Source organism: Lasioglossum baleicum, chromosome 5, assembly GCF_051020765.1.
Source record: "Lasioglossum baleicum chromosome 5, iyLasBale1, whole genome shotgun sequence".
NCBI lineage: Eukaryota > Metazoa > Arthropoda > Insecta > Hymenoptera > Halictidae > Lasioglossum > Lasioglossum baleicum.
The window spans coordinates 11,010,319-11,032,192 of record NC_134933.1 but is presented as its reverse complement, the minus strand read 5'-3'; the positions used below and the strand labels follow the sequence as shown (position 1 = coordinate 11,032,192).

Here is a 21,874-nt window from a genome sequence, read left to right as displayed (position 1 = left end):
ACGACATCGTTCATGAGACTTAATCGAAGGATTATTCAAGAAATGGACGAACAGGGGCAAAGATCGAACACGTTGAACAGAAAACATATTTCTATATATTTCAAACGGAACCGTATAATGTTTTATTTACAATAGTCCGTTAGTATCGCAAAAACGAGTACGTTACTATATAATAATATGTTTATGTATAGTATTCAAGACTTAATAATACGCACGAAGCAACATACAGACATACGTTTCCTTCGACAAGGTTCTTTAAAATTCGTGAACAAAGAATTTTTCCTGGGAAGCGTTCTCGAACAGTGTCCTTTTACTTTTATTTTTGGCTATCTAGAAAATAAAACAAAAACGAGGCAAGACAGAGACAGAGAAGAGACGAAGTGGTCGAATAAGAAACAGTTTTTTTTTTTAGTACAGTTTCTCGATGTGATGAAATGGGTTCGTAGATTAAAATGAAGATGAGATTGAAGGGGGAATCGACGTAGCGGAGCTTACCTATAATAAGTGCAGGTACCGTTAGATTAATCAAGTAACATGCGATAGAGCGTTATTATACATACGTATCGATAGAAATAGATTTTACACTAGTCGCCGCTTTCTAATCTTGTTAACCGTACGCAATTATTTCATTCTCTTTTCGGGTCTCGTTTATACATGTAGTACGTTACAATCAAATTCATCACGTTTTTCTTTTGGCGTTTTCACCGTTCCCAACGAATCAATCAAATTTTCCCAGCGATCGACTGTACGATCGATGTGGACCATCCCCTAAAATTTTATAATGGGTCTATCTAATTGCATCGACGTCTTCTCACGCGACTTTTGGACTCGATGATCGCTCGCGAGGCGCTAATCGGCTAACGAATTGGCACTAAACCGACTTGATATGAGAGATATGGGAATGCGTGCAGACGGACCAGGCCACCATCAGTTTTTCAGGATTGTCCGCGTGACGCTTCATGTGCTTCCTGTGCGATTCTCGTGAACGCATTATTCAAGTACACTGACACAGTGTTCGGCCTACATGTCGTGCAAAACTACGGCAATGTCTCGATAGATGCAAAATCTCACTCGCAGCTGACTTCAAAAATGGAACATGATAACGAGTGAACAGCAAAACTTTTCCCTTTTTCGTGGTTCTTTCATGAAACATTTACCAACGTATTTCTGACCCTACTCCACGGTCATGGGGATAATCGTGTCGCAAATATCGTGGACATCTCTTGTACATAAATCGAGGCATTACCGTACTTTGTGGCTTCCAATTAGAAACGATCGATTCGATTACACTAGATCTCTTTACTTCACTGCGTTGGTATAACGATAGGCTCACTTTACGTCTCACTTCGTCGTATGCGTTTTACATCTAATCTAGCATATTCCGTGTACACTGGCAGCCAAAGGTACGAGACCAACGTCCATAATCACTTCTCTGTGAAAAAAGCCGTTCTTTAAGTGCGAAATTTACTTTTCCCTTGCAACCTATGATTTCATAATTCTACAAACTGTCTATTTCCGAGCTAGAAGGACTTGAGAACTGAACATTATCGCGAACTATGCTCGATATGTGCCGCAGAACTCGCCGCAAAATAATGGCAGTTCAACTGATTTGGCGTTGCATGAAATTATACGCATCCGGTCTGATTTATCTCGTTGGACTTGTAACAGTGTCCACAATCTCCAAACTGTTAACGGCAGTGTAAAAGAATGCTCAATAACGAAGCATTTAATTTCGACACGTAGCTTTCAACACTTTCCTCTTGATTAGTACAGAGACTTGGCGTCATACTTTTGGTCGATAGTGTATGTTAGAATTATTAATACATCCTATATCACGTTACATATTTATTCTCTAGACAGACTTAGTGTATTAAATTTTTCAGTTTTCACAAGCACGTACTGATAAAACGTTGAACGACATCGTTAAATAGAATCATGTCCATGCCAACAGTTAATATCAATTTTTCACCGGTGATCCTTCGTTTCATTGATTTATACTCCGATCAGTGTGGAACAACGTACTCCTTATTTTACACGTTTATCTAGTTAGTTACGTTTTAAAAAACTGTTATTCGGTAACACTCATTGGCTGAAGGTATTCTTAGAAAACATGGCAGCACCAGTCAGTCACGCTTGGCGATTGACGATAACGAGAGAAACAAACAAATAATCGCGAGAACGTTATTCAAGCATGTTATTGCAAATACAGATGCCTGTGACAATCATCGATGGACTGCAGATTTTATGCATTTGTAATAAAAATAGTTTAATGAGAAACACTGGAGCAGTGATGGGCACGATAGGGGCCCCTCAAACGCTTGCTTCCCCCACCAACCTCCCTTTTCCTGGTGGGGGACAGTGGACGCTATGGTGGGGACGGTCCTGTCTCAATTGACACAAAAATGCCCATCCTTGCACTAGAGAACCCACCACTAAAAATCACTAACTTCTATTACCTTTCAAAAATAACAAGACTGCACTTATCGAGTCATTGCTCGATCACTTTTACAAAGTACGTTCGAATAAGTGTATCCAGTAAATGTCCATAAAAAGACCTTTACAATCTCAACAATTGTATCAGCTGATTGCATAAGTTCCTGCCCGATTTGAAAATGAAATTCGATGGTCAAATTTTAAAGAATACAGCATTATTATTTAATTATATAGAAGCATTCTTTTCACAATTAAAAAAGAATGGTGACTATGCAATCATCTAATACAATAAAGAATCGAAAATCTAGATATGAAACAAAATGTTGGATGTTAAATATTATTTGCAATTCAACAAATCATCAAGAAAAGAAAAGAATTATGACGATAATTTGTCTTTCGCGTAAAGATCCGCAGTCTCATCATCGAACCGACATGACGGTATAATGCGAGCCTATCCTAATAGCAACCAGCAATCGTTAGCACCTGGGAAGTTGATCGTTAGTTCGACATGTATAGTTGACAATCGATTCCCCGACAGAGTCCAACGTGAAATTACGTGACTTAGCATAAACTTCGTTCGACACATACACCATCGTTCTAGTTCGTTTCGTATGAAATGTTAACAATCACACCTGATCGTCCCGTGGGTCGAGCGTCTTGAGCAAAGGTTCCACGTGACAGAAGGCGCAAGAGTTCGCTGAAAAAAGTAGCGTTCGATCGTTCGATTACGCGCACGCTAACGGAAATCGATTAGCAAGCTTCGAGTGGGGAATGAGTGCCGACACGCAGGCTCCAGTTGGAAATCCCTTCCCGGCGAGGAAGGTAATTAGTCCAACTTGATGGACGCCTTGAGTAAGGCCGAGTAAGGATTCACAACCATTCTAGATGTACCGGGTTGCGACGTAGTTTCCGTACGCTTCGAAACAACCGGGCGAACCGTTCCGATTCCGCGTAAACGTTCACTGATCATTAAAGTCATCAATTCTCAACGATTCAATATAATATAATCATTTCGTAACACATAGAACTACTCAACTCGATTAGTACTCTCTAACAAATCGATACTCCGTCTCGCAATGGTCAACTTTTGTAACGTATCTTCGAACTTGAAACTTGTACAGGACGTTTCACGTCAGCATTTTATTACAATTCTTTCATTATTCAATTTTACTTTATGCAGCTGCACTTCGCGTGTTTCGCAAAAATTATTTTATAATGAACTCTTCAAGTTGGATCTTCAATGTGTGACTCTCTCAAGTTGCCAAATAAATAGTTTAGATGGAAAATTGCTGTGACTTCTTTTATAAGAACGATTGTTTTTAATGTTTCATTTAAAAATGAATTCTTCAAGTTGGATCTTCACGTACGTTCAACCCAATTTATAAGAAGGATTGTTTTCAATGTTTCATTTTAAAATGAATTCTTCAAGTTGGATCTCCAAGTACGTTCAACCCAATTTATAAGGATTGTTTTCAATGTTTTAACATTTTAATGTTAAAAGAAATTTTTAATAAAATCAGTGGAACTTGCATTTTTACACTTTGTGATTAATTACTTGACTCATATTTGAGAAAGTTCATGGACATGTAAAACAACAAGAATATAATCGTATTTTGTGAAACGGCCTGTACAACGGTAAATTATGTATATATATATATTTTACGTATATATATATTTGTATGTATCATATTTTATATATAGATTTACAATACTCGAGTGCAATCTGGTAATTTGGTCTAGTCAATTGGCTAACTATGGTCTCGCTAGGTCACGTTGTTTCGTAGCTTATGGAACAAATCGCTGATCCCTTCGAAAAACAGAACTGAAGTACTGATCACTACAGCTGTAAACTACGTACGCACGACGCGTGCATATTATCTGTGCATCCGCGCGAATCTCACGCAAATATCTCGTTTTCGTTAACTAGGGCCAAGACGCGATTCGCGTCCGCGTAAAAAACTGGTAATAACCGTTCATATCAATCTTCTGTAAGATTAATTAATCGGATAATATTCACAGACCTTAACTTACACTCTATACCTTAACCTACGAATCTTATTTTTTTTTCTTTTTGGTGCGAAGACAGATCCTGGAGGCGATCGCGTCACTTTTCTCAGAATTACAAATCAAAAATATAGATTATCGCAATAATTAATTACGGACGTGAAACTCACCAATTCAAATTGATATATCCTCGTTCAAGAAATGATTGAAACAGGCAGGTTTTGATATAGTTCTGCAATTTGCTTTTATACACTCGTGGTACATATCAGACTTTCAACGAGATTTCCAGAGAGCGAGTGTGAGAGAGACAGAATAACGGAAACGCGAAAATGGAAATCATCTGAACGCGTGTGACACGAGCCTTCATAGGAGTTTGATTATTCCTCCTCGAAACGCTCGATAAATCGATTGTTGCTTCTGTATTATAACCAGAGTTTCATAATATGTGAAACCTTCTTGCGAATCACATTTCTATATTTTACACACGTCGGAAATGATTTGGGACATCTACTTTTTCATACAATAAGTTTCCAAACTATAAGTGTTTTCTCAATCACTCATAAATTTACTAATTCGTTCATAGACTTTTTTAGAGAATGACATAAATGTGCCAATAATAACATTTCACTTGTAATGTCACTCATAAATGTTCTAATTCGTTTATAGACTTTATATTCTCAACTAATAATTTACTAAATTCCACTACTCAATACCATAACAGAGAGAACGGCATATAAACGCGCTAATAAAAACATTTCACTCATAATTTTACTCATGAATTTACTAATTTGTTCATAGACTTTTACAGCCTCAACTAATAATTTACTGTATTCTATTATTCAATACCATAACAGAGATAAAGATATATAAATGTGCCAATAAAAACATTTTAATTATAATTTTTCTCATAAATTTGCTAATTAGTTCATAGAATTTTACAGCCTCAACTAATAATTTACTGTATTCCATTATTCAATACCATAACAGAGAGAAAGCTATATCAATGTGTCAATAAAGACAATTTAATTATAATTTTACTCATTTTACTAATTCGTTCATAAAATTTCACTATAAATGTGCCAATAAAAACATTTTACTTATAATTTTACTCATAAATTTACTAATTCGTTCATAGAATTTTACATTCCCAACTAATACTTTACTGTATTCCATTATCCAAAATCACAACAGAGAGCGACGTATAAATTGTGCCAATAAAAATGTTTTACTAGAAGCCTAGTAAATTATGGCAAAAACGGCTCACTTATTATGAACTCCTCTAAACACTCTGAGCTTGCTTTCCTCGACAAGCCTAATTTTCTTCGGTCACTCCTCGAGCATACGTGCGTACATCTCGTAAGACACATCCAAAGAAACATCAGTGAATACAATTCGAAGCCACATCGAGATGTCGACAAACGTTTCGTTAGAGTCGAGATTTTATGATTGATTTTCATTGTTTTTTGCAATTGCTTTCTACTTCAGTTTCACCCGAGCCTGAGTAAGCACGACTTACGAGTATGGTACACGAGCTGATCCGCTTATCCTATTAGAAACAAATGCTGCGTTAAAACATGCCACTTGACGAATATTGATTCCACACGCTTACGTTTATCACGTTTTAGAAAGGCGCACCTTTTGTTTTTTTCATCGTACTTCTGAACCACATTTAAATACTGGTAGATGATCGAGCTTCTCTCCGCTGAAATCAGCCGCAACCCCGTTTCACCCCGTTCGATTCTCGCGGTCCATTAACAACAGGCTTATTGCGATCCGTATAAAAATCTGTTTGCGGGGCGTTTCCATTTCGTTTTTTTTAATAAAAACCACGATCCGAAATCGTTGTACGACGAGATTATCTGTTTCTTGGTTCCACGTTGCGCGGTGTAAAAATATCGCAGACATCTGATTTAAATTTGTACGAGCAAGTACATACTTGGAGAAATTACGGATAGCACTTTCGACGCGAGTCCAAGCGTTTCGAGAGTTTACGATTCGCATAATCGCTTATGATGTAAATTTCCACAGGGAAACATTTTTTTCGAAAAAAGCAGGTTTATCGTCATTGAGAACACAGAACTGCCCTGAATTTATTATAATTTCGTGAATGATCGAATAAACCGTGTGATCATAAAGCTGTTCTTTTTTTGTTTTCAGCGAAAGCGAATTAATTCTGTCGACTGAATAAACATTGATTGGAGATAGACCGATTCGAAATAATTCCGGTGTAGTTTCTCTTCGTTGACGAGATCCACTTAACGCTGCTATTGCTTGCGAACGGACGCTTAATAGTTAAAACATAATGTACGCTGGAGGACTTTCAGTAATTTCTTCGGCGTCACTCCCGCGCTGGGGGGTGAGCCCTTGGTAGCAGTCAGTATTCTTCTTCGTCCTCCTCGAACTCGTCCTCTCCGAGGATACTGTACGAGCACATCAGAAAACTTTTGATAGGAGAGACAGAATTGTTGTCCACGTCCCGCTACGTAGCTAAGCATTACTTCCAGGAATTATATTGATCTCTCGGAGCGTTGATGTGCTATTCAGAATTGTTCTAACGATATTCGTGAATTTTTTGGCAATTTGTAACAAATCCATTGGACCAATGTTTTTGTCCATTTCTATGTGGCTGATACGATACAATCCAGAACTGTTTTAACGGTGTTCATCAATTTTTTGGCAATTTGTATCAAATACATTGGTACAACGTTTTCATTCATTTCTGTGGTTCGTGACTAAGGATTTTTGAATAGAGCTTAAGATCTCTCTGAGCATTGATATACAATTCAGAATTGTTTTAACGGTGCTCATGAATTTTTTGGCAATTTGTATTAGAGATCATTTGGCAATTTGTATCAAATCCATTGGTACAACGCTTTCATGTATTTCTATGTGGCTAAGGATTTTTTAATGGAGCTTAAGCTTTCTAGAAGCATTGATATACAACTCAGAATTGTTTTAACAGCGTTCATGAATTTTTTTGGCAATTTCTATCAAATGCATTGGTACAACGTTTTCATTCATTTCTGTGGTTCGTCACTAAGGATTTTTGAATGGAGCTTCAGATCAATATTAATTCCTCGAAGCAATTATAGAGTTTTAATAAGGTGTTGAGGTTCTTCTAGCCGCACTGGGCACTGTATACATACACGTTACTTACTCTTCCTTCCTGGCGTACTTGTCAATGAGATTGCGGCCTGGTCCACCACAAGACTTGCCCATTGGTGGACAGTACCAATAGCACAGTACAGCGACTGACACCACGTACAGAACTATGGGTACCACTAATGCTAGTACCAGATGCCTCAAGTTCTCGTCCCAGGAGTACCTATAAGAATACCAAATATTGTTAGGTTGTAAAAAACACTGCTACCCCTAACAGAAAATATTTATTCGCAAATACGTTATGGATGATGTAATTTTTTTAACAATCTTAAAAATCAATTTTTAATGAGATTTATTGAGTAAATCAGGTTTGTTTAGAATTACTTGTCTGTGAAGAGTAAGTAGGTTCTCAGGCAAACATTATTGGTGTAAACATAAATTCGTTCATTGCATACAAATTTTTGAACACTGTATTTTGAACAACCAATATTTCCAAGTACAGACCACTGATATTTATTCTATACTCTCCTCGCACACAAATCCAGATCTGATAACAATAACAGGTTCTAATCATGCACGATTCTCGATATCAGCGTGAACGTCATCTAAACCGATAGACACGAATACGAAGAGCTTTTCCAGTGACATGAAGCTAATTATTATCTATTCATAATGTCCTTTGGCAGCCACTGTTCAGCAGACAGAAAACCAACTAGCGAGTGTCCCATTAAACTATAATTTCCAATGCAATGAGAAAAGATCGATACCGTGGCAGATCGATATCACTAAATGCACGTCATGTGTTGTTTCGTTTGTAATGCGCATCGGACACGACACGACACGGTTTGCACGGTTGTCCCCGTTCTTTTGCAGGAATACGCAGAATAGTATAATTATACCTCGCGACGACAGTCTCGGGGTATGTTCTGCTGTAATAACAAGGGAATATCTTCCCTATGTTCGAGAATCCATATTTCCTCGCGAAGTCGGAGCAGTTCACTCGAGGCGGGTAGCCACAGCCTTCCGTGTTTACGAAGAATTTCGTGTCTGGCACGTCCCACGGAATCGAACCGAGCGGTTTCGCCATGTATTCCTCAAACGGCAGCCTCGTGTAGTTGACTCTGATCTGGTGACAACGTAGGGCGGCGCTGGTACAACCTGTAATAATATTTCATTCGTAACAAGACAAAGAATAAATACAACGAACAAAGAAAAAGAATAAATGCAAGGAACAAAGACAAAAACTAAATATAACGAACAAAGATAAAGAATAAATACAACGAAACAAAGACAAAGAAACAGATTCAACGAACAATGACAAAGAATAAATACAAGGAACAAAAACAAAGAATAAATACAAGGGAAAAAACACAGAGAAAAATACAAGGGACAAAGACAAAGGAACAGATAAAAGAAACAAAGATACAAGGAATGAAGACAAAGAACATATTCAAGAAACAAAGATGCAGAAGCAGATACAAGGAATAAAGACAAAGAACAGATGCAAGAGACAAAAACAAAGAATAAATGCAATGAACAAAGACAAACAATAAATACAAGGAAGAAAGACAAGAATAAATACAATGAATAAAGACAACAAACAAAATGGATCGATTACCTTCCCTACAGCTTGCCCAAGAGCAGTTCTTCAGTCCCTCAGCGTAAACGTGATCGGTGACAACGCAGGCAACGGCGTGCGGTGAAAAATCGGCCAGGATCGTGGAAATGGCTGGCTCGACGACGAAAGGAATTAAAAAGAGGAAGGCAAAAACGGCGAGGATTGCTGTGGTGCCCAGGCAGAGGGACGTGTAGAACTTAGCCTTTTCCACCAGCGATGCAACCTCCACCACTGGTAGCACCCCGCCCATGGTACTCGATTTGGTATCCTCTTCCTGGGCACCCATGATCACCGTTGACTCGTCGGAATCAATGATTGATTAGTTCCGTGGGTCTCTTGGACCCTCTTCTCCACTGTGAAATGATCTCTCCCGAATCGTCGGACGCTCCTCGGAGGCCTTTTTTTTGTCTTCTCTCTTTGAAATTGCAATATTCTATGTCCGTGTAGACCGATCAGCGTAGCAATATGTTACTCGATTGAATCAAATGGAAGGAATCTCCTTTATTTAGCATAAAAGCCAACGTTTGAGCTTGGTTATCAAGAATATCTGTCCTCGTTCGGAATGATTAATAGGAGTCAGCTTATAATTATACTTTCAAAATAGTTAACGAAGCAAAGCGACGAACTGTCGAGTGAGCCGATAATACAGATTCGGCTGCTATTGGTGCGGAGATCGTGACCGATCATATACCAGCAAGGCACGTCCTTTGATACTGAAAGTGTTCCTGGTGTATGTACGTGTAGTTAGAATTATTAGTTTTAGTTTAATCGATATACGAAGTGGGTACTCGTGTTTAAGAAATGTTCCTTATCTATGGTCACGGCGAATCAATCAGAAGGGGGACACTTAAAAGCTACCGACGATTATTATCACGTGTATAAGAAAAGACGCCGAATATATTTTTTTCCCTTTTGTTATATTCCCTTATCGTTCCGTTCGAGTATTTTTCGTCGTATCCGAAAGTTTCTTTGAGCCAAAATTCAGGAATCTCCTCCTCTTTCGTAGCAGGAGAGTAACAGCCGAGAGCAGTGCGCGTCTTTCGCGGAAACTTTTCTCTCGCGAAACGAGCGTATTCGTCCAGTCCCCGTGCCGGCGTGCAAAACACCGGGACCCCTCGGTTTCGTTTATTACAAAAAACAAAAGCACGTGCGCTCACGAAATATTGTCCGTGCAAGTTCGGGTGCAAGTAGGAAAAATTCTTGGAACTTGGTACACACGCTTTTGTCGTTTCTTTGACCGCTTGCTCTCCGGTCTGCCGTTTTTTTTTATCGTTTCTCGATGCTTTCGCAGAAGTACATTTTTCTGTGTGTTTCGCTTTTGAAGTTTTTTATTTTTTTCTTTGCAACATGAGAATTTTAACCACGCGTTCCCCCCCTCCCCACACCTTTATTATGCCCGCGCAGGGAGAATATCTACTGACGAGCCGGACTCTCCTGCAGGAGGGGAATGCCTGCGAACAAAAAGAAAAAACGTTCTATCAGAAACGCGCGGCTGCGTTAACTTTTCGATTAATTCTCGAAGAAACTTTGGAGAAAGATGCGGTGGACCAATGTCTGATCATCTTGACTAGCAGCCCGAACATTTAACGCGTGCGATTTTTACAAAAATGTGTAGAAAAGCCTGTTTGTACGATCAACCCCTTGCACTGCAAAATTCTATGCATTTCTGACAAAGATAGGTAAGCACAATTTGAAGCAGTAGACATATTAACAAGATTTAAATAGATCAGCGTATCGGATTAGGCTTAATCAGATAATTAAAAGAAGAAAGTAATTTTTATTTCGCTCCTGTGTCTTTCAATCAATACAAACATTTTTCATTTTGCATGAAGATCCGCAGTCTGTATTAATGTATAAGGACAATAAATATAAACTTTCTTTTTCTTCCAGGAAATTATAGACGACAAAGTAGTTCTAATCGGTGCAACCATAAAATAAATCGTAGTGCAACGGGTTAACAGTGTATTTATGTAAATACAAGCGTAGCTATAGTCAAAATGATCTTCCATTAGCCGAACGAAGCACAATAGACATATTAAATAGACTATATACAATGTTTAGGTTATTAACCTTTTGTCTGCATATACACGAGAACTTTTTATTAGTAACATTGACTCTTTTATTAAACTACAGTGACTGAGATTTAAGATCCTTTTCACTGTAGCAATAATTGAATTGTGAATTATTTTAGCTAGACACATCTAAACTTAAACTAGAATTGCAGTCAAATGGTTAAATATTAATTTCTAGTTCTATCTGTGGTTTGAAACGCTGTCTCTCCATTAACGAGGTAATATCGTTCGTACCAATTGTACAAGTTTTATAATATTGCTATGCAGTGATATTTTATATTATTGACTCAGGGCTCGTACATTTGTTCAACAGTGTACGCAGGAATGAATTTGTTCGTGCAAAAATAGAACGAAATTGTCACGCGTGCAGATATTCAAAAATACAATTTCTCTCTTCGTTACAACGTTATTCGACACGACAATACGATGAAGTAATCAAAAAATAGTTGAATATAGGTATTTAGTGTTTACGACCAAGTATTAATTAAACAAGATTAATTGCAGTTGCACTAGACTAGATATTCTTAAACGCATTTATTAACTGGATAAAAATAGTTGAAGAAGTATTTAGTGTTCGAGTGAAAATGTACTTCTGGCAAACAAGCTTAAGTTTGCCTAGAGGTGTGTCCATAGATAGGTGTCGTAAAGATGACAAATAATATTCATTCAGGTTGAACTAGCCTAAACAACAGAACAGTTATTTCTTCTATACCAAAAATGGACTTCTAACAAACAAGTTTAAGTCAGACTAGACTAGACACTCAGCAATTGTTTATAAATTGAAGGAAAATGATTGAACAGTTAAGTATTTAGTGTTTGAGTAAAAATGAACTTCTGGCAAACAAGTTTAAGTTTGCCTAGAGGTGTGTCCATAGATAGGTGTCGTAAAGATGACAAATAATATTCATTCAGGTTGAACTAGCCTAAACAACAGGACAGTTATTTCTTGCATACCAAAAATGGACTTCTAACAAACAAGTTTAAGTTAGACTGGACTAGACACTCAGCAATTGTTTGTAAATTGAAGAAAAATTATTGAATAGATAAATATTTAGTTCTAACAATCAAGTTTAAATTTGCCAAGAGATGTGTCCATAGATAGTAAATTTAGGTTGAGCTAGCCTAAACAACAGCTATTTCTTGTATACCAAAAAATGGATTCTAACTGCTTCGTGATTCTAACAAAGAAGTTTAACTGAAGTTAAACTAGACTAGACACTCAGCAATTCTTCCTTAACTGAAGAAAAATGATGTGAATAGATAAGTATTTAGTGTTTAGGAAAAATGGACTTCCGACAAAGAGACTGAAGTCGGACTAGAGATGTTCCCCCGTATAAGTGTGGTATAGGTCCTTATGGCGCATGACGATTCTTACATGCCGGATCTCAGAGCGCCATAGCAGAGTTTCCTCCGCCAGCATCCCCTAGGTTACCCAAACCGCTCTTCTCTTTCGACGCGAGCGCAGCGGCTGTGCCCTTGAATCTCATCTTCGCGTCGTCGCCGACGACCACGCTCCTTTGACAAAAGATCAACGTCAAGCAACTAACTACGAACAGAACGCTAGGCAAGATCAGCGCGACCAGGAACTCCTTGTAGGTATTTTCTAGGTTGAACCGGGACACGACTATCCCTGTGTTACCCTCTCCGTAGTAACAAGGGAATCTGGCACGGGCATTATGATCGGACCCATCTTTCCCATATTCGTGTAGAAAATCTCTGCACTCGTCTCGAAGAGTGTTGACGCAACCTTCGAGGTTGATGAGCAACCGACTCTCGTTCGCAATGATTAGGTCTTGTTCAGGCGGCGCGACCATTCTAGTTTCGTCGAGGGGCTTGGTAGCGTATAAATTCAAATAGGACAGGTATGTGAAATTGGTCAGGTCTGTGAGCAGATCTTTCTCTAAAGCGGATCCGTTGATGCAGTCGACTGCTTCGACGCCCATGGTCGAGTTGAATATTCCGTAACAGGACGCCATCATGACATCACCGCGATCCTCGTGCCAAATCTCTCGATTGGTTTGCACGTCTATAGCTCTCTCGCATTGGCTTAGATAAACCTTATCCCCGCTGAGCAGGATCATGTTTTTGTTCCTGGTCGGGATATCGACGCACTTACGGTCACAGTTATACGGTGTTCGGATCCTCTCGCAGGTGCCTCGATTACAATTGAACAAACCGTCTATGTCTATGCAATTGATCTTGCCGCGTCTACCGGAACACTTCATCGGTGGATCGGTGTCGTGGAATATGCATTCGAACGCGTCCGTGATATTGATGCACACGCCGGAGGAGCAATTGAACGTGCCGGTCAGGTTCCGGCACTCGTCCACGATGCATTTCGATTTCTTCGCGTTCTCCTGATCGATACCGTAACAAGTCTTATTCGTAGTGTTCGTGCAGTTCGCTAGCAGAATCGTGGAGCCGTTTCTGCGTAGATTGACGTGGATCTGAACACACGGGCCGGACGTTTTCGAAAGGCACCACTCGCCGCAGCTACCCCAGTCACAGTTATCCGCGTTCACCGCGCGAATCGTCGTACACATCACCGGCACCTCGCTGATTCCTGATTTGAACGCTCTGGTGCTCGGCATGTATATCGCCACTGTTAAATAAACCAAAGCGACGGATGAAAGTACCGCCGTCATCTGGCAGATGCAAATCGTCCCGCATATCCGGCCATCCTGCGGCGGGATCACCAGATTCTCCACTGGCACTGGCTTCGGCATCGTGTCTGATTTCTCGTCCGAACAATCAGTCTTTACTCCAACATCTTACATAGGCTTGCCCATTTTGATCGCGCGCCACCCTCTACATCATCGTCGCGACGCCGATTCAACACACAGTCTGTCCTATATTCCACGGTTGATCGCTCGAATCTATACCCAGCCTGTAACTACGGACCTTGCGGTAGAGGACATCGACGTTTTATCGATAACCGCTGCTACAGATTTCGCTCGATGTTGTACAGTATCACCAGAAATATGCCACACGGATCTTTTGTCATGAATGCTACAGTGCCATTGAAACCAGTTTACGATCTTCCCAGCTGTCCGATCGACCTATCACCGCCCAAAAGAGTGTACCATTCTCTGATGCATTCCACTGGTGTCCTCTATGGTGATGTTGGGGTAGGTCGGGCCGATGGACCGACGCCGATCACGAATTCCGACGACCTCGATGGACCCGGTTGTACTACGCGAGATTTCCCATCCCGGTCACCGCGAAAATTTCACGAAATGTTCGAGGTTCGAGGCTCGCAAGCTCGCGACGGCGTTCTTTTCACCGCAGGACGAGGCTAGCCGCACGCGTGTTCTGCTTTCCGTTGCTTTGCGCCTCGTGTGGGGTGCGCGGCGTGAAAACCTCGGGCGGCGACGCGCATCGATCACTTTTCCCCGCGCAAGCGCCGCGACGAACTGCAACGACGCCGTGCAACTGCCGCATTTGACGTCATCGAGCGCCGCCGCGCGCCGCTCCGTGCCATCCGGAGCATCTCTCTGTTGCAGCACGATCGTCCAGAGATGGCAGGATTCGCCGGAAAAACGAATCTCTTCCGATAAAATGTATCCGATCCTGCTTCCCGATCTTCCACCTCCTTCGACTCGGTTTTTAGTCAGATTATCGGAATTTCTTTCTGTAATAGCGTTTCGATGCCGTTTTCGTTCTAGGACTCGAGTAGTACTAGCCTAATCAAGTTCTTCGTTGATAAGGATCAGTCCAGTATTAAGCGGATTTTGTATTGTATGTTGGTCTTGTTTGAGTAAGACAAGTGGGAGTTCAAGTAGGTCGTTGTAGAGGTGGGCTACTCTACTTAACCGTGTTCTCGATAGCTATCGTTCAGATTATTCTGCGGATTATTTGTTAAACATTTGTCCATCTTGTCCAGTTGTTTTAATTTGTTATTAATTGTCTGTCTCCAACTGTTTGGAAGCTTGTTTGTTGATTTAGCAGGGTTTCTCTCGAACGATGAGACGTTAATCGTTACAATGGATGCCAACACGATCGAAAGACAATGCATCAAGACATACGTCACAAGAAACCATTGAATGAAATAAATGTTTTTTCAAGAGACACTTATGTTTCCATAAAAAGCAACTAAATGTTATTTACTTATAAATGCCAACACGATCAAAATGCATCAAGACGAACGTCGCAAGAAACTAAATATGTTTTTTCAAGAAACATTTATATTTCCATAAAGAAAACAACTGAATTTTCACAGCAAACAACTGCAACAATTTAATACAGACAGAAACGGTCTGTAATGTTTCATCGTCACAGCACTGTAAGTAAGGCAACACCTCTTGAAATAAATATTGTTCGATATCGCGTCAGGTGGAAGTAGGTTGAAGATCAGCCGTGTTAACTTTCTTTAACCGTATCACATGACGCTTGATGTTCTAACAAGGCTGGATCAAGTTACGATAACTACGGAACTCCAGGAACTACGGGAATCGAGATTTTCTATAAATATTACATAAACCATTGTAGTTTGAAACATTGTTCCACTTCCAATAATAAAGTGAATGTCTGCCCCGAATCAAGATTTCCAGACAACCAATTCATTTCTTCAGCAATCATTCTTTGAATTATAAAATATTCTAACATTCCTAAAAATTTGTGCTCAATTTTTGACGACCATCTTTCAATAAAAGATTGGTCAGGAGCCACACTTGACTAGAAACGTCGAGTTCCTTCCTCGGGTAACAGGTGAAATTGGAAATGCATTGAATTTTAGATACCCCAAGTTCTCGGTAAAGGAATACTGTTACAGTGTAAAACTGCCGGAGAAACCGAACGGGTAAAATATTCCGAAAAAACGCGTTCCAACTGCTGTACGTTTCTTGCACGATATTTGCATGGATTGCGTTAATTTTTTTCCGGAGACCATCAGTGGCGAACACGAACCGCTGGGGCAACTGTGACACAGTTTTCCCTACCATAGGGCTTTCAGAACGTGTGACACAGTTTTGAGAGTAAAGCAACAGTGGTGTAGAAGACAAAAAGTGCGGAGCTTAAAGCAACAAAAGCGTAATTAATTGCGTGGACATTTTTTCCAAGCCTGAATATCCTCTTCTATTTCTTTGGATGGACATTCGATCATTTTTATAAATGATCGTGTAAATAGAATCTTTAATACAACGATATTCCGTTCAACGGAATTATTCGACTGCGTATTTTGTGCTTTTAATGACAAAATTGAGTGTGTGATACATAAAACAGAAATATGATAATTGAATGAAAACTGAGTGATTGAATGACGATTTTGATACTTTGGGTTAAAATAGAGTGAAACGCAGAGTGTTAAATGGAAATAATAATTTTCCAATTCTTTTTTTCTTTTAGAGTAAGTTCAATCATAGTACTATCTAAAAACTCTTTCTTTTGTAGAACTTTTTAAAAAGTCTTTCTTTTGTAGAACTTTCTAAAAATTCTTTCTTTTATAGTACTTTCTAAAAATTCTTTCTTTTAAAGTATTTCTAAGAATTCTTTCTTTTATAGTACTTTCTAAAAATTCTTTCTTTTACAGAACTTTTTAAAAATTCTTTCTTTTATAGAATTTTCTAAACTGTTCGCTTTTTCAATTTGATACGAACGTTTAAAATATTGTTCCGCATTTACTATTTATGACGTGCCTGAAGAACATTTATCTGTTCGAAAAATTTCTGACGGAAATGCAAGGAACACAATTCCCCTGTGCGAGTAAACACGAAAATTCGTAGTTACGCGATTACATGGATCAGAATCTGCGGTGAGGTCATAGTACTTTGAGTACATAGTGAGCAGGGAAAAAGGTTTCAAGTGGCACGGTAAGTGCAGTGGGTATGTACAATGCAAATGACGTTCACGCGTGCGTGCATGAGAGTAATGGTGACGAGAAAGAGAGAGAGAGTGAGTGTATGTGTGTGTGCACCTGTGATCGCGGGATTTTTAATCGCGAAATTAAAACGAGCAAGCCGGGATAACGTTTCCTTCCCCGCGGAACCACTTAATTATCACCAAGCATTTTCCATAACATGTACGCTCCAGTTTTTTTTAATTCGCGGGAACTCGATGCCGCCATGAGGTTGCGACACAGTTTTCGGTCGGCGTCGTCGTCAGAGGGAACGTTTGGAATGGGTTGACACAGTTAGGCGAACGGGAGGAATGGCGATGCAGGGGGAAAAAAGAGGGAACGAAGAAGGAATGGGAGGCTCGACGCGTTAGCACGTAATGTAGTTTATCGAGCGTCAGCCGCAGACGGTGTGGCGCCGCGCGTTCTTCGCGACCCCCTCCGTCATGCGTGTCTCGCCTGCCACTTACAATTCCACTGCGAGATTTCACCGGCATCGCATATGAAAATTCAGTATGCACTCGAGACACGGGCAACCGTTGCTCCAAGGGGAGCATTGGCCTGGCTTTGTCGAGATCCGGAGTAACGAAACCATACCTACTCAGCATTCTCTGCGTGCACGCCGCCGCGACACAATCGTGGGATGTTACTGGATTTTCAGCGTTAATCGAAACCCGGTTCGCAAACGCTCGGTACTCGGGGTGAGCCACTCAACTGTACCACCTAGAGCTGGATGGTCAAAACTAATTTTAGACCAAACGAAAAGGCTAGTGGACCATTCAATAGGGCATCGAGAGAAACCATCACGTGTCAAATTTTAACCCTATATCTCAAGCGGGTTCACGAACGCTCGGTACTCGGGTGAGCCACTTAACTGTACCATCCAAGGCCGGATAAGATGGTCACAAATAACTGTGGATCAAATGGAAAGGATCATTCGATAGGGCATCGAGAGAAACCATCAAATTTGTCAAATTTTAACCCTCCATCTCAACCGAGCTCGCAAACATTCGGTACTCGGGTGAGTCACTTAACTGTACCACTAAAAAAAATTTTAACCTTGCATTAAAATGTTAAAAAAATGTTTGGACAAAACGAAATAGCCGGATAAGATTTTCAAAAATAATTTTGGATAAAACGAAAATGTTAATGGACCGATAACGCACCAACAGTGTACTCAACCACGACGTGTAAAATGTAGCTCAACTTGGCTCACAGACGTTCGGTACTCGGATGAGTCATTTAACTGTACCACCAAAAGCCGGACAAGATGGTAAAAAAAAAGCTAATGGACCATTCGATAGGGCATGCAGAGAAGCTGTCATGTGTATAATTTTAAACCCATATCTCAACCGGGAGGGTAGTTACGGGGTAGAATGTCAGATTAGATTTTAGCCTGTTTCCCGTAGTTAGTCATACGCAAAAATTTTGAGAAAAGTCTAACAGGTTCCAAATACTCGGATACGCGTACTGTAATTAATTCAGATTTTTAAGTGGATCATCCTCGTTGTGAAAAATCAAAAACTTCAAAAAAGAAAATAGGACAATGCAGATCACGTGGAAGTTCATGAATTTTTGCAAATTTTTCGTGAGGCTCGTCGTGGTAAAACAGAAATAAGAATCGCTTTTTTCGACGATTTATTTAGATTTCCTAATAAACGACTAGATTATTTTTTTGGTATAGATACTAGTCGTCGGTATCCGAATACCATTGTTCCGGTGCTTTTAGATGTCGTAACTTCTCCCAGCAACACTCGAAACGATTCACAACAATACAATAACTGAATCGGTGGGAAGCATTCTCGTGAGTGGATTGAATGGCCATCAGAAGTTCATGAGAGGATCCTCAAACCGGGTTCTAGCGTCGCGATTAATTTCGCTCGATGCCACCCACCCATTTCCTTCGCTTTCTTTGTCTTACGCGCCTCTAGTTAAGCAAGCAAGCGAGCGCGCGGTACCTTTGTCTCCTTTCCCTTTTGTTCATACCATTCGTTTTCTGCGTTCCCTTTTGTCGCTCCATGCTGCTCGTTAAACGAGCACGACACTCCCGCTAGGCTCCGCAAACACGGTTATAAATATTTCGGGGCAATTCCGTGTTCTCCTGATTTACTAGGCTCGTAAATGAATACCTACGCGCGCGCACGGTCCGAAAGAAAAACGTTCGAGCGTTTTTCGAGTGCGTTCGCCTCGGTGGCGCAAACCTCCGTATTTTGTACAGGGTGCCTCTCTGTACACGTCAAGTGCCAAATACGAACCCCTGAAATTCTCTCAAAATAAATAAATTAATCAAACCGAAACTAGAAGGTAGAAATTTATTTTATCCAGTTTATTCGAAAAGGATTTGACTCGAACTGCAAAAGTACCGCTTCTTTAATGTATTCAATGTATGTTATTTAAACAGACCAATCTTATACATAAAATATAAAATAATTTTTAAGAAAATTTGGATTCCAGAAAATACACCGTATTAAATTAAGGAAAGGCAAGAAAAAAATTGTTGACACAATTTTAACTTCCACAGAAACTCGCATGAGCAATAGTCTGCAAGATGATTAGCGAAACGGTAAAAATCCATATTCGGTTTTCGATGCTCTTATTAGATAGCATGACAGGTCGCATGCAAATGTCGTCCGCATCAAGAAGTGGGTTTTCTACAGACGAAGTTCCATAAAAATTACATTTTTAACTCTGTCGAGTGGAACGCAAAAATTACTTTGCGTGTTTCGTAATATAAAAGCAAGTTCGTTGTTCACTTGGTACAAAAGAAATTTCACAAAAAGTCTTCCAAAGCATTCGAAAAAACACGATAATGAAAATAAAAATTGGAAATTCGCTCTTCTGGAACGTCCCAAAAAGCCTTCTACAAAATTTAAACATAGACTTGATTGACAAACACTGTTCACATAATTAAGGAGAATATTCGAAGTACGTCTGCGTGCTTCATTGAAGTAAATAAGAAATATTCATTAGTTAAACTGGGTGAACAAACACTATCCACATAATTAAACAATTTTCCTAGAACCTTTCGAGTCGAAAGAGAATATTCGAAACACGTCAGCGTGCTTCATTGAAGTAAACAAGAAACATTCATTAGTTTATCGAATGAAATTGATTAACGTAAAATTTCTGAACAAATACCATCCACATAATTAAAGAATCTTCCTGGAACCTTTCGAGTCGAAATAGAATATTCGAAGCACGTCAGCGTGCTTCATTGAAGTAAACAAGAAACATTGACTAGTTTATCGAATGAAATTGTATAAACATAAACTGGCTGAACAAACACCGACCGCATAATTAAAGAATTTTCCTGGAACCTTTTGTGTGGAAAGATAATATTCGAAGCACGTCAGCACGCTTCATTGAAGTAAACAAGAATAGGAAGCACTTGTGCCACTTCCATTGACATCACGTGTGGCTCGATCTAATCAAGTTTTGATAGCTAACAAGGTTACTATCAAAGGGGAATCGATAAAGCGCGGAAAATAATATGAAACAGAGTTCTAGCCCGTCACTCGAAATTTGGCCGCGTTTTTCACGAGATCAATCGTCACTAGAGCAACCGTGTCACTGCAGATGCGGTCTAGCTGCATTTTCCGCAACACGAGGCCATGATTATAACCTCAGTTAAACGAGAAACCACTGTCACAACCTCGTACCTACGATATTTTATCGCCACGTGCTTAGTCTAATAATAGACGAGCAGATCAATCATTCAACAATCATTCGGTTCTACACTATATTCGTTGCACACGTTAGATCTATGACTTGGAACTCGAGTGTTTATACAAAATGAGCTATCTACGGTACATTGTTAACTTGAATTTTACCGGAAAATTGTACGAAACGAGGAGGAAACGTTGTCACAGGTTGCGTCAATCGGAGATCGTCACCAAACGCACGTTAATCGTCGCAGCTCCATTTCGTGCGGTGGCACCGGCACCGGTATCCAAATCGAGGATGACAAGGATCGTAGAGTTTGACAGAGATCACTTAACTCGACACAACCACCTGTCAAGCGGTGGTAGCACGTTGTTTACACGAGCCCGTTCGAAGTTAGTCCCGCAGCGATCGGCGACATCCTCCGCAGCGGTGTCATGTGTCCGTAAACCCGTCAAACGAATCGGAGAACACGCGAGACACTCGAGTAAAATGGCCGCTAAGCTTCGGCCGCGAACTGGTCAACTGTTTCTACTTACGTTAATGAACGATGAATCGGCGACTAGAGAAGAAGCCACAGGAAAATCCACTTTCCGCAGTCTCTCTCTCTGGTCTTCCTGGGGGAAACAAATATGGCGGCGCTACCAAATGGAGCTGCGATGGCTCCACCTCGTTGTTACCGTATCGTACCAGAAAATCAATACTCCTGTTGCCACCAATACCGAAGCTGTTTCCTCGAAACGCGGTCTCGCGTCCACTGGTACGATATGTTCGGGAAGAATGAGGACTAGAATTATGTATAGAACACGCCGGTCTCACCAGTACGTCCTTTTGCCCCACCAATCACCCTTCTTTTTCGATTCGTTCACTCCCCTCCCCTTTTCCGCCTACCGCACCATTTTCGTCTTAATTCGTCGCACTTGTGCGATCCAATCGCGGGAAAAACTAGGCTCGATGGACATCCGGGAAAATCAAACTTCCCGATCTCGTTAGCGGAACTGAGTATATTGTATTTTCTATCGTCGACTCGCTTCGCTGCTGTTACCCCCTTAGCATCTTCATCCGACTTTTGAATCTGGAAAGATTAGATTTTCGGTCATTCCCTTTTATTCCGTCGCCCTCGTGCGATTTTTCGAATCCGGAAAAATCAGGTTT

General features: G+C 40.2%; 2 protein-coding genes across 3 annotated transcripts; both read right to left on the bottom strand.

Moving 5' to 3' along the window:
- Window positions 1-72: 72 nt before the first annotated feature.
- Teh2 (tipE homolog 2 phospholipid transfer protein) lies at window positions 73-9,445 on the bottom strand. 2 transcript variants are annotated; one of them, XM_076423662.1, is made up of 4 exons: window positions 9,158-9,445; window positions 8,439-8,697; window positions 7,584-7,762; window positions 73-6,857 (listed from the first exon to the last, which is right to left on the bottom strand). In XM_076423662.1, exons 1-3 carry the CDS (start codon window positions 9,441-9,443, stop codon window positions 7,591-7,593), a joined length of 717 nt encoding a protein of 238 aa, XP_076279777.1. In that variant the 5' UTR covers window positions 9,444-9,445; the 3' UTR covers window positions 73-6,857; window positions 7,584-7,590. The 2 variants fall into 2 exon arrangements, with proteins under 2 accessions (XP_076279777.1, XP_076279776.1); XM_076423661.1 differs by having other exon boundaries at window positions 7,595-7,762.
- Window positions 9,446-9,501: 56 nt separating this feature from the next.
- Teh3 (tipE homolog 3 phospholipid transfer protein) lies at window positions 9,502-20,883 on the bottom strand. Its single transcript, XM_076423655.1, has 2 exons — window positions 12,605-20,883; window positions 9,502-10,608 (listed from the first exon to the last, which is right to left on the bottom strand). The coding sequence occupies exon 1, from the start codon at window positions 13,953-13,955 to the stop codon at window positions 12,615-12,617; it is 1,341 nt and encodes a 446-aa protein (XP_076279770.1). The 5' UTR covers window positions 13,956-20,883; the 3' UTR covers window positions 9,502-10,608; window positions 12,605-12,614.
- Between the last annotated feature and the right edge of the window lie 991 nt (window positions 20,884-21,874).

Bases quoted from the DNA above. Each gene is read 5' to 3' on its own strand.
- Teh2 (XM_076423661.1), bottom strand. From the start codon at position 9,443: ATGGGTGCCCAGGAAGAGGATACCAAATCGAGTACCATGGGCGGGGTG. The intron at 8,698-9,157 runs GTAATCGATCCA...ATATTATTACAG, and splicing joins TTGGGCAAGCTGTAGGGAAG to GTTGTACCAGCGCCGCCCTA. The intron at 6,858-7,594 runs GTAAGTAACGTG...GTGCTCGTACAG, and splicing joins AAGTACGCCAGGAAGGAAGA to TATCCTCGGAGAGGACGAGT.
- Teh3 (XM_076423655.1), bottom strand. From the start codon at position 13,955: ATGCCGAAGCCAGTGCCAGTGGAGAATCTGGTGATCCCGCCGCAGGAT.